This window comes from Necator americanus, chromosome II (assembly GCF_031761385.1).
Source record: "Necator americanus strain Aroian chromosome II, whole genome shotgun sequence".
NCBI classification, from domain to species: Eukaryota; Metazoa; Nematoda; class Chromadorea; order Rhabditida; family Ancylostomatidae; genus Necator; species Necator americanus.
This window is the reverse complement of record NC_087372.1, coordinates 15,660,027-15,673,116: the sequence shown is the minus strand read 5'-3', so window position 1 is coordinate 15,673,116 and position 13,090 is coordinate 15,660,027. Positions and strand designations below refer to the sequence as shown.

At 40.6% G+C, this 13,090-nt stretch overlaps 1 protein-coding gene across 2 annotated transcripts; it reads left to right on the top strand.

Annotated features, from left to right (window-relative positions):
• Positions 1–999: 999 nt before the first annotated feature.
• On the top strand, positions 1,000–13,020 carry RB195_017970 (uncharacterized protein; the record flags this gene model as incomplete). Of its 2 annotated transcripts, XM_064185185.1 has the most annotated exons (9): positions 1,000–1,188; positions 1,776–1,913; positions 9,522–9,655; positions 9,719–9,824; positions 10,993–11,071; positions 11,133–11,251; positions 12,197–12,333; positions 12,626–12,801; positions 12,875–13,020. In XM_064185185.1, the coding sequence occupies 9 exons, from the start codon at positions 1,000–1,002 to the stop codon at positions 13,018–13,020; spliced, it is 1,224 nt and encodes a 407-aa protein (XP_064041066.1). The 2 variants fall into 2 exon arrangements, with proteins under 2 accessions (XP_064041066.1, XP_064041067.1); XM_064185186.1 differs by lacking the exon at positions 1,776–1,913 and having other exon boundaries at positions 1,072–1,188.
• Positions 13,021–13,090: the final 70 nt, after the last annotated feature.

Here is a 13,090-nt window from a genome sequence, read left to right as displayed (position 1 = left end):
AGGATTAGAAAAAGGAGAGAAAAAACTGTTGAAGTGTAGGACTCTTTCAAGGCTGCTTCAGCATCCCTCAAAAATTTCTTTTGCACTTTGGTTGAAGTGATTTTTTTATTCATCTCTGTAAGAGCTTTAAAAATTCATCAGTGTAACTCATTTCAACTTATTTACTCGCTGTACAATTTTTTTACAATAGCTTTCCTGCAATATGAAATGTAAAAGTGAGGAAATTCTGCTGTTCTCTGCATGTTCTCATTACATTTTCTCTGCGTTCCTCACCGCCGTCCTTTTGTTTGGTTCCCTCCGCATTTGTCAATCACCTTTGATTCACGGGCATATTTTTTGGCTTCTACAATTGTCATTTGTTTTTTTTATCTGTTCTACAAGTTAACCTTATCCTGACACGTTGAATTCAGCTTTGATAGACTAAATAAATGGTTAGGAAAATTTTAAGTTTTAATTTTCTTTCGGTAGTAAGCGCAATTCACGACGAGCATTTTGGTAAACCAACGATAGCGAAAAAATTACGTTTACGTCCAGACATTAGATAATAAGAAAAGGAGAAGTCGAAGTTTCCAGCATCTTCGAAGAAACAACCCTTGACGTCACAGCTTGAAGAAATGGTTAGCGGAATTAAATTTGCAGGAATTAATTTTGTTGAGTTCGGAGTTAATTTTGGAGCATCTGAGTATGATCTTCTAGTCCTGTAATTGTTGGTTCCACGTTTTCAAAACAACAAACCCAACTCCGACTATTTCTAGGGACTAGATATTATAGATAAGAATAGATAGATAACTTATAACTAGATATTTCTGAGAAAGCTATCTTCAACCGACCTTATCTGGTTCTCGTTGTAATATCTCAAGAAGCGAGTTTTTGTATTTTTCGAATGTTCATCGTGTTCAAGTCCAAATCAAAATAGGTTTTGCTTCTCGTTCACTTCTTCTACATCTCCCTTCTTTCAGTGCTGCTAAAAGGTATTTATTTTTATTTATATTTTATTTAATGCCTCGACCAACTGTACGCCTGACACTAACATCTCTAGGTCGTAATGATTGGAAAATTTCAGATTGTGAAATGAACATCAGTGAAGAAGTGGAGGAGTGCGGTTTTTTCGAAGGATACACGCTGCAGCGATTCGTCATAATCACGTCCTTCTCACTGATTTCTCTGTTTGGTATACTGGCAAACACCGTAAGCATTCCATCTTGCTTTCTTTTAAAGGCAGTGTATAACGAAAATCACGATACTGGGATCTTTCCAAAAATAAGAAAGGGTAAGGATGTAGTTCATGAATATGAGCGCCACCACACACAGTTTTCGTTTGTAATCCAGAAAAAAAGGTGTGTGAAATGGCTTGGTGTGATTCCTTTCCCGACGATGCAACCAGTAACGCTTGATGTAACTATGATAATCTGCGGAAGGTACCCGATTGCGCGCCTGATGCAGGTTGTGGTGTTTATATGAGTTATATTATTTAAATAAGCATTAAAAACTGGGTTATGTACTCAACAAAAACCCTAAGTTACCCTAGTTAGACTCCGAAGATGGGACGAAGACGAAGTTGCCCTTGTTTCAACCCGTAAAAGGTCTCATCGTTGGGAAGCAAAGTCACGCAGGCTAATACGCTTTTTTTTTCAAATTAACAACAAGATCTGGCTCGTGGGCATCATCGCTCTCCCTATTTACTTGTAGAGAGATCCCAACGTCTTCAATTTCGTGACAATCTGCCTTCAAACACTGTCTAGCAAGAAAAGAATTCTATTCAAACGCATTTCCAGCTACTTATGGCCGTGTTCTGGAAGACTTTACCTGCTTCCGTGTATTTGGCGTGTCTAGCTTCTATGGATATGCTCATATGCCTCACATATCTTCTTCTGTTCGGAGTGGATGCCGGATTTGTTTACCTCAAGGATAAGGTTTTTAACGCTGAATTTGAATAACTGCCTCTGAAAGCGATCTTCATGAGAAGTGAAATTCACAGGAAAAAGATCAGTGAGACGAGTTTAATGGATCTACACTGTAATCCTAGTGACTGTCTCTGATAATTTCATTCATATAGAATCTTTATATAAGTAGTTGTCATTGTGTTTTGCTGCTAAAGCAAGTTCCTATGCACTTACGGAATGAGATTTTCTGGCTATTCGGTTTTGTTGAAACCAATCCCAAAGACGATAAGCAACGCAAAAGCTCATTAGCAGTAGATCATTCTTGGGTACTAGGTCATTCCACAAATAATTAGATTTTTTCAGTTGCACTGATTTTTCTCAACGGTCAACCGAGTTCTGGATGTGGGGCATCGAAGATGTCCAAACAAATCTTCGATCCCCCTCATCCAAAACTCTGAGTCTCCAACACACGAACTCCAAAACACACTTCTGAAAAATACTGTAATCCTATCTATTCGTGGAGAGGTCCCAACAGCTACAACTTCCTGGTACGGCTTTGTTGGCTATGGAGCAGGTCAGACCCAATTGAGCGTAGCATAATGTTAAATGCAGCAGCAACTGCTAATCCAAGCGTCTCCATTTCATCACTGGACTTCAAATTCCATTTCCAGGTGTCAGCATTACTTTTTCTAGCTGAACTCACTTCTTTTCCTCCATAAATTGAAGTTTATCGAATTAATCTGTAACTTATGTAAGGCTACAAACAGAGTTTGCCGCGGCATTTTCCGGAGTCTCCACGAAGCGGTCCTCGACAACCCTAGAAACCGTTGTTCACATCTGTTAGAAGCGTAAGTCGCTGCACCAAAAAGTTATTCATCCATGTCAGTGCTACAACAACACGTCTGGAGTTGATGCCTGCGCGGTGAATCCTCCGCTTAAAGACAGCGTACCACGAATCTGTCGTGACATGGGTTCCCGAGGAGAAAGCTAGAGATAAGGGGTTGTAGATGGTGTGATCCGAGGTGATTCTGCTCATCTTTCCCTATCTGCCGTAAAAATGGCGCGCAAGGCGCCGTTTTTTTTGCACGATTTCAGTTGCAACGCACCACCCTTGTGCACGCGCTGCATCCGAGTGCGAGTGATCGAAGGTTAACGAGGTGTCCTCACCGGCATCTTCGAGCAAAACCAATGAATAGGCTTCTGAGAGGATCGGAAGGTGTACAAGGAGGAGCGTTCTAACGCAGATTGTAGTAAAGCGGTTCCCATGCCCGCCGCCGATTAGGGAGAGATGAGCAGAACCACCCCGAATCCCACAGTCTACACCATCATCTCTAGCTTTCCGATGGGGAACCCATACCACGTCAGATTCGTGGTGTGCTGCCTTCAACACCCTTGGTAGCCACCAATAACCACCAACGTGATTTTGCACCATAATGCGAGACGTTTCGACCAGATTGTACTATTTTAAAAAACCTTGCAATACTTCAATAACATAAATACAAACCGCTTCATAACCTCTGTATTTGTATCATTTCAGCAAGTACATCTTTTTATCCTTGTACATGTATGACAAGTGCGAACCTCTGCATAGTGTTGGCGACAAGTTCACTTTTTCTCTAGATTGCGCTTGAGGATTCGTGCTCTGGAGAGATCCACACTGGCCTAAGCTAAGCATTGCTTTGTAAATTGAAGGAACCATGCAAATAGGAGAAGCCCAACAGGAGGATTCACATTTATTGACATTTCAAATGTGCATTTGCATTTGCACCCATTTGTGAGGAGTAGGAAAGAAATGAGAGAAACAGACCACAGAGGAAAGGAGGGAAGTGTAGTCGCTGTGAAATAAACTCATATTGAGAGGCGCAATATTTAGTTGCAATGATCTTACACGTAATTTGACGACGAGCCCAGCGATAAAACGATTACCACTTGGCGGATGGGGCAACGCGGTTTAGCGCTGTTTTTGTAGAAAGAGTCAGAGATCAATCTGTGGCAAGAGTGAGACGTTTGCCTCATTCGTTAAGGAGTTAAGCGAACAAATTTCTTATTCAACAGCAATGAATTTTCATGACATCGTTCCCACAAGCAATTTCGATGCTTTTCTAAACGAAAAAAGACATCTACAGTCGAAAAGAGGGAATAAATGTGTGCATCGTTGGCTCTATAAGTAACAGTAATAACATTACACAAAGCACATTTCCTGGTTTCGTTTTTCAACTTTTGTAGAGACAAATACTTTATATACTTACTATTACTTAATTATGCAGAATTAAGTTTTCTAAATTTTATTTTTTTTCGGGAACCTAATTGAGAAAAATGGTAAATTTTCCTCCCCGTCTTCGAATTTTTTCCAACTAGTTTATGAGAGAACCAAAACACCTACACAAATTGAGGTTTGCAGCTAGGGGTCTTTTGATGTTCTATCAAAATATTATTATATAAATGTAAAAACATAAACATATTATAAATATAAATATTAATTTCCAACCGCACTACCGTACTCTCTCAACGAGAAGAAGTGGGAAAATTCACATTTTCGGCTGCGCGTCAAACCCGCATGACCTCGAACAAAGTCTAATCACTCAGCTCGTTGCTTACAAAAACTAATTCAACTCAAAGAATGATATAGAGCAAGATTTTTCTGTCAGAATTTATTTTCTCTCTTCCTATAACTTTTCGTTTTCTCAAAATTTATCTAAGAAAAAGTTGAAAAATTTGCCCAAATTCTCAACTTTTTCTCGACTAATCTTTAAAAAACCAGAGACCTTCTGAAACAAAGTATGCATAATGCACCATGCATTGTTTTCTCAGCATAATGGTGCATAAAGAGGATTGCATAATTTTCTTTGTTCTTTAACAGCCATTTTCTATTGATTTTAACGTTTGTTTTGTTTGTAGGTAAGATCTTAGTTTGTGACGATTTAGTTTTTGTTCTTTTTTGTGTGATTCCGCATACGATTATACAACTATAATTGCAGCAGTAGTCAGCCATGCATAACTAAAAGAAAAACCCCAAAAAAATGGAACAGAAATTGATCCACCAATTAAGATCTTGGAGGAGACCCAGTAGCAAAACAGACGAGAAAAGTAGTGGAAGAGGGTTTCGTCAGTACTATGTGGTCCTGATTATGCGCCATCTTAAGAAAAAACAACGAAAAACTATAGAAAGGAAGAAGAAAGGAGCTGCGCACAGTTTTCCACATTTTTTGGAGAGAGCTCAGTGCACGCCTTCACGCATCGCGTTAATCAGTTACAACACGTCCTACGACGAGTAGTATACAGTCGATGGCGTAAATGTCGAAACGGAAAAGAGTGCGATTCGCTTTCGGTGGATATAAGTGGGTGAGAAGAGGGACTTTTTGTTAGGCAGAGGGAGAGTGTGAGGCGACCCGGCAAACCTGTCGTGTCCAGCCGGTTGAACACGGTCGGTATCGACTATCACAAGATTTGAAGACAATTTTGCCTGTTCGCGATTGCAGTGTTACAATTGTTCTGCTCAACTGCCTTAACTTAACTTACCTTCAATTACCTTAAAGGCATCACCCCACGAATCTGAGGTGGTGCAGATTTCAGGTGGAGTATTCGTATACGGGATGGGAGACTACGGAGAGGGAGGTGATTCCGTCCATTTCTTGCTAATTGCCGTAAAAAACGTCCCGAAGATGCGGCGCCGCAGAAGAATGGCGCGCTCCAATCGAACCTCCTGTACAAAATGGTGCGCCAAAACGATTGAAGCCGTATCTTCCGGGCCGTTTTTACGGCGATTAGCAAGAAATGGACGGAATCACCTCCCTCTCCGTAGTCCCATCTTGTACACGAATACTCCACCTGAAATCTGCACCACCTCACATTCGTGGGGTGATGCCTTTAATAACAACTCACACAATGAATCCTGGCTTTTTCTGCAGTTTTGTTCTAATTCCTCAAGATGTTTTCTCGGGGCGATGGAGGTTGCAAGGGCTTAAAATAGTGGCAAACAAACATCCATTGTCCCTCGATTTCGGACCTAATGGGTTTTTTTTTGGTAATTCGGTAACTGTCAGACTTCTGACAACATTAGAGCCTGGTTCCTAAGTGAACAGTGTTTTTTTTTTAAATTTCATACCCGTTTGCCTAGAAACTAGTTCTTAAATCCTTGTTTCTCTGGTTCTAAAGTGATAGAAACGTACAATACCAACAAGAAAAACGCTGTGTAAGCACCGAGTTACGAACACAACTTTTTCCTCCTGATCTAGTCATGTTCTCATTATTTAGAGCTCTTTTAGTTGTGTTTTTATTCCTCTTTTCTTCAAATTCCGTTGGTACATCACCCATAAATTCCTTCCAACTGCAGTTATTGGGAAAGCAGTCCTGACGGGAAATCACGAGGAGTGGGATTTGTCCTACTTTTCAAATGAATTAATACGCTGGAGAAAATGCAAAATTGTTATCAAAGGTGGAAGCACAACATATCGGAGGTGGCAATGCTCTAAGTTTAGCGTTTTTTGTTTTTTGTTCTACGTTTCTGTGTCTGTCACCTCTGTGATTGGAGATAGGGCATTAGTGTATCTCTCAGCATGTATTTTTATAGCGTATTCACATTGTTTTTCACGTCATACTAAGACACACATTTTAAGAAGTTCAGATTTTTGCAGCCACTCACTTCTTAAATAACTTCACTTCTTCGTTGCCATGTTAAGTTCACTCTCATCAGCGAGCTCACTTTCTTTTGCGATAACACAATTTTTGGAAACTAGCGAAGTGGAAAAGTGTAAGAGACTCCTTAAAGTCTTCTTCAAATTCTTTGATTGAGGTATTTTTTTCACATAACTTTACAAATCAAATCACGCTTATGCTGTAAAGGGATCGCTGATCAAAAAACAATGTTCCTTTCAGACTTAACGACACACGAGTAAACGTTTATTATACGCTCTCATCGAGAACCTCTGGTAACGTCGGTAGTTTATTAGCAGAAATACCTTCCTTGTTTGGAAAGATCTCCTGAAGAACTGTCGTTGGCCATTCATCAAAACCGACGTGTAGACTGCGCTCAAGGAATGCGATGCCTCTACTTCAATTTCTCACAGTCTTCTCTCGATCTAGGCCGCTTGCCCTTCAGCACGAATGAGCAGCTACGAAATGACTGTGTTTGACTCCTTTTATTCATCACTCCAACATTTTTCTCCCTATCCTCTTTCCTCTCCCTCAGGCAATTTTGTTCTGAAACTCTCCAGTGGTTTTTTACAGACTATTGCTGCATCCCTAGAAGTTCGGTGAGGAAAAATTCATTCCTCCGATAACCAGGGAAGTTTATTGCACTTTTAAAGTGTACTTACTCGGTACACCTTTTCCCTTACTTACCGTACTTAGAGAATACCGTAGTCCTCATATGGAGTTGTTGATGGAAAGCACCTATTCAACTTTATATGCAGATAACACATTTTCAGAAGTAGAATATGTCCGTTAGCATGATGAGAAAAGCTTCTGATGATGCTGTTTTTATACTAAAATGTGAGAAGGTTCCTATGAGTCCTATTTTGTAATGGTTATCTAGCTGTGACGTTTTGTGCAAGTCTGCCTCTGGTTTTGTTTTCGTCTTCTAATTGAGCTTAGATGAGTTTTTCTGAGACACCCAAAAAAGCTGCTCAAACTCAGGGGGAGTCCTCCTAAGGTTTTTGGAATCTCTGCGCAAATCTAGGTAATCTGGAAACCAACTCTCTTTTCTCGATTCTAGAAGAAGCAACTGAGTCCCATTTTCCAATGATTACCTAGATTTATGTTTTTGTACAGTTTTCGAACACATTTACAAAGAGGAGAGTGAGTTGCTCTTCACTGGATCATCCCCAATCTCGGCGAGCTAAAAATGCACATCAACTGAAAACTGTGCTTGTTAACCGCCCGAATTTCGAACGTTGGCCCACTCATGGCATAGTGGCATAGTCAGCAGTGGAACCAATGCAATATTACTTATCCATTTTTCAGTCACTGTATTTGTTTGAGTCTCTGTCTACGCTTATGGTAGTCTCCCATTTATCGGTTTCTCGTGTTTCTTGACACGCTCGCTCGCTTGCTTCTCGACATTCCTTGAAGGCATCACTCCAGGAATCTGAAGTGGTACGGATTTCCGGTGGAGTATTCGCATACGGTGTCGTAGATTATAGGGAGGAGGGTGATTCCGTCCACTTCTTCCTAATTGCCGTAGAAAACGGCCCGGAAGATACGACTTCGAACGTTCCGGCTCACTATTTTCTACAAGAACTTCGATTGGGGCGCGCCAGCCCTGTGCAGTGCCGGATCTTCTGGGCCGTTTTTTTTACGGCAATTATGAAGAAATGAACGGAATCACCCTCCTCCCTATAATCTACGACCCCTTATACGAATACTCCACCTGAAATCCGCACCACCTCAGATTCGTGGCATGCTGCCTTTACAGTAACTTCGCCACTGTGTCGGCACGATTGATCGAGGTTCGAAACCGCCTTAGTGCTAACCGAGCCTTTAATCTCTCCGGAGTCGATAAATTGGTACCAGACCAACTCATAGCATAAAATAGTGGCTTGATTCATCGGCTGTCGCCGTATATCCTTGTGTATGCCAAGGCGCGTTAATAAATCCTCAGCGATTCAGAATCTCAGTCAGAGGCGTTGGGCCTCTCGCGTATCAATCCCAAATTCCAATTGATACACCAAAGAGTTTGTTCCTCACTTTATCCTCTTCATTTGATACTGTGAATTACACAAATAAGATGTTCATTATACCTCCCTCCCAAAAAGATGCTATTTTTCATGACTCAGGGTTCCGTGAATATCCTTCGAGATTGAATGGGATTTGTCAGCCACAACTGAAATTGTTAGTTTTAGAGTTGCAAAAGCGACTCATTGAGGGTAGCTTTCATTCCGTCCTTGTCATACAAGCACAACCCATGATGCGACCTTAATGGCAGTGTATCACGAAATTGACCTAATGGAAAGCACAGTATTCGGGATTTAGATTACGAATATGGATGTGGGGCCGCCAAATTTTTTCCGATGGTCTCTAGAAGAGACGGGAGACAAAGTTCGTTCTTAGTTAAAACGCCCCCCCCCCTTGTGCGCGTCGCGTCAGCCAGCAAGCATTCGAGGATCAATGAACTTTCCTTACCAGCCTAGTCAAGTAAACCAAATGAATAAACTGCTGAGGAAACCGAGCAAGGGAAATAATTCTCGCATACCTCCTAGGAACAAACCTTGGTCCCGTTTTTCAGGACGATTAGAGAGGATTGTGTGGGGCCACGCTCATAATTGTAATCTAGCCCAGGACTCTGTGCTTTCCATCTGGCTTCCACTACTGCGTCAGTCCTTTACCGTTTACTTGGCAAGGCCTTCTCGACTAGGTTTTTATATTATAAGATGTGTAGCCCTAGGCACATACGCATCTTCAATCCCGCAGCGCAAGACGTAGCGTTCCACTGAGTGTGTGCATGTGTGTATACGTAAATAAATAAGTAAACAAATAAATGATTGTGGTAGATAGAAATCTTCCTTTTTCCAACAAAATTGTAGACTGTTACGACGAAGAGTAGTTGTCAAGTTAGATTTTTATGGAACTATTCCTCTCAACTATGTTGGTTGGCTCTAAGCGATGCACCACATGTGCTTGCCGTAAATTGCCACTTTTCAGACGTTATTCTTTCTGTATCATCGCTACATCGTTCCGATATTCTTCGTCGCAAAAACTGTACAATTCGCGATACCATTTCTGCTCATTCTCATAACACTTGAACGATATGTTTGGACAACAAAGGAGAAGACGAGGTAAGTCTTTGTTCCATCCGGTGATTTCGTTGATCATATTGCTGTCTGATGTTTTAGTTTCAGACAACTTTTTGCGCCGGTGTTTAACGACAAAGGGCGCTGCATCACTGTTTCTATCCTTGTTGGGCTGAGCGCACTCCTCAGATTGCCGGTTTTATTCGCAACTGAGGTGCATACTGTTTAGAATTTGTTCACTTTAGGAAGAATTTTCGGGATCTACTCTAATCTACTTATCGGGATAAGCGACGCAACCTTCTACGAAATCATTCTACTGGACGTAGAAAAGACTAATCCAGTAACAACAGTAAAAATACATAGTTTAAACATTAACTCTGAGAGAGTATTGAGTCATGATTCATTCGAGAACTTCCTCTCTTTTCTTTCTCTCATGCTTCTGGAAGTGAAGTCAGTCTTCACCAAACCTTGGCTACGAGCTCCTACTAACAACATCTGACCAGCGGTCGTTGCTGGGTGAAAGTTGGATTGAAAAGATTTAGCACATTGCATCTATTCGAAAATCTGGAGCTAGACAGCCCGAGCTCAGAGAGTTTCAATCTGTTGACCCTCAATGTTGACTACGACTTTTCCCTCGGTCTACTTCAGAGGCCTAAAAGTGTCCTACACTGAATGAAATAGAATTTCCACCTAAGAAACTTGTAATGCACATATAGTATGATATAACATAGAGGGTACGTAAGAAATGTTCTAAAATTTGTGATATGTGAAACGGCACTTAACAGTCATGCACGTAACATCAAAACATTTCATTATACAAATTAGCTTCACTAAAAATATCTATAAAAAATGCCCCTAACCGTTTCAATATCTTTGAGCTTCCTAAGGCTGCACGCGATGTTTGGACATGTTTCCATCGTTATTTCATCCCAAGCGCATTCAATCCTACTTCCAATCTCCAATGTTCCAAAATTGTTGTAGCGTGTTACTGAGATTTTTTGCTCCAATCTAGACCGCATCGAAAAGCTTATTGTGCTCCAATCTTGCAAGTTCCAACTACTTTTCTACTTTTCTGATGCAAGGCTTAATTGCTTTGAAAGAGGACAAAAAACACGTCCACTGTATCTTTACGAAGTCACCCTAAAAGTTTGCATTACATTGAAAGCACCGTTGTACGCGACGTTCTTTAGGGAATTAAAAGAAAACACTGGTTTTATGCAGAGAGCAACCTAAATTCTTCACAAGCCATAGAACATCTAACTTTGTAAGCTCCATATTTTTCTTCCAATCCTTTTTTTACGCTTATAACCTAATCGATTTCTTGAGAGGTGCAACTAATTTTGATTTCTTACTGTCAAAATCATCATCAGGTCGTGTTCCAGGTCAAGCAATTCCCTCACTGCAATGACTACTTCCGTAGTGAATCGGTCTCACCGGCAGAATGGGCGTCGAACAGTCACGGTAAAAAGAAATCGCATGTGTGCTAAATTTTTTGTGCTATTACCGTACCGTTGCGTTGCAGCTTACTACGTGTTCGATTTTCACGTGATAACAGCCGTACAAACATGCTTCCCGTTTTTTGTTCTGCTTATTCTGAACATGGTTATCGTGAGGCGCTTGGTTGCAGAGAAGAAAGAGAATGTAAGTTCTGAGGTGAACGAGTATCTACCTTCTACCAGCAATTTGAAAGAAAACAGTAGGATGGAGCTGTGCTTGTTCTAAAGGAGAATCAAATGAGTTGTCCCTGTGTCGAAATCGATCTCCAATTTGTTTGATTGCTATGTGATAGCATACCTATCTAATACTACACTAATACACTCTGCGGAGCATGCGTCGCCGTCACCTGTTTGATAACAATCGATGCCCCCTGCTTGTAAAGGATCCATTCATTATTTTCGTTAAGAAAGAAATATGTTATAAGTCATTATCCTACAAATTAACTGTAAGGTAGTGAACTAAGAGGTTATGTACAGTAACAGTCTGGAATTATTCCTTGACATAGACGCTGTGATCCAAAACTTAGCCTTTTGGCTGATGTTTCTGATGTAGCAGCTCACCGAGAAACTAACTTTGCCCGAATCCTACCCAACACCACCTGGATAGACGTTCTTTGGTGGGCATACGGGCTCTGCAGACTATAACGTTGTTGTTACAAAAATTTGCCGGCCGACATTCATGTTTATCCATCATGCATCGGGAATTCCTCTTTTTTTCTAGTTTTAAATTCGAATTTTTCCAGAATTTCCAGAATTTTCAATGCTGACGCTCATGTCAGCACTGAAAATGTTTATCCGACAAACGTCTCGGTAACTAAGTGAGGCTGCACTGTGTTTACGTCAGGAAATCGACTATGTAATAATGGATAGCATGAGGAGGAAAATATTAAGAGGAAAATATAGGGAGAATATTATCATCTCCATCCTTTTACCAGCGCTTTATTACCATTTTCGTTAATGATAATTATTATTGTACTTATTAAGAAGCGTGACTTTCTCGTCCACAAGTGTTTTTACTTTGCGTGCATTGGAAAACACAAATGATTAGAAAGATCCCATCCCATTAACACCTTCCACTTTCTGTTTCCAGACTTACACCGGGGTAAAACATCGCATGTCAGGATACGCCCTGCACACGAATCCTGCACAAATGCAGTCGACGTTGTCAGAGAACATAGTTTTACTCGAAGTTGCAGGAGAAGTAATGAAGGAAACGGTGATGAAGAGGTTAGTGCAAACCTATAATTTACTTCCACAATCACATCTCTTTGCTCAAGTAAACTTCGATATTTTATTAAGCGGCGCTCTCAAATGTATACCTCAGTCTGAGCAAAACGACTGAATAAACGAACACAGGACGAAACCATAACGAAAGAAGAGCTATTAAAAAGAAAAAAAACAAAAAAGACCTTTAATAAGCTTTTAAAAAAACAAAAAATCTGCTTTTTCTACCCACTCAAATTTAAGACACTATATCTTAATGCTCTGAAAAAAAATGGACCATATTATCGTATTGCAGATCGGATCGTGGCAAGCGATCCCAGCTAAGAAATGCAATCTACACCATGCTTGCAATTGTAATGTCCTACCTCGTGTGTAACGGAGTTCATCTTTTCCTCACATTTCTAGAAAGAACAGGATCTTCGCTGTTATACGATTCAGGAGATCCGAATCAGTCCAGCAATTTCTATATTGGTGAACTTTTTAAGGATTAAACTGATGAAACAGACACCCTCTTTGCTCGTCTTATTAAACGATTCTTCTTCAGCACTTTCCGACACGGTCAGTATCTGCTACATGGTCTCATCTGCAATACGTATTCTGATCTACGCTAAGTGCAATCCAAAGCTCAGACAAGAGATCAGCGATTATCTTCATGATAGGAAAAAACTCTCGATGGAGAATGACTCTTAGATGCAAAGCATGTACTTCCCGATTTTTTTAAACTACGCTCTCGAAACAGATTTTCACACTCAGCAAAGCA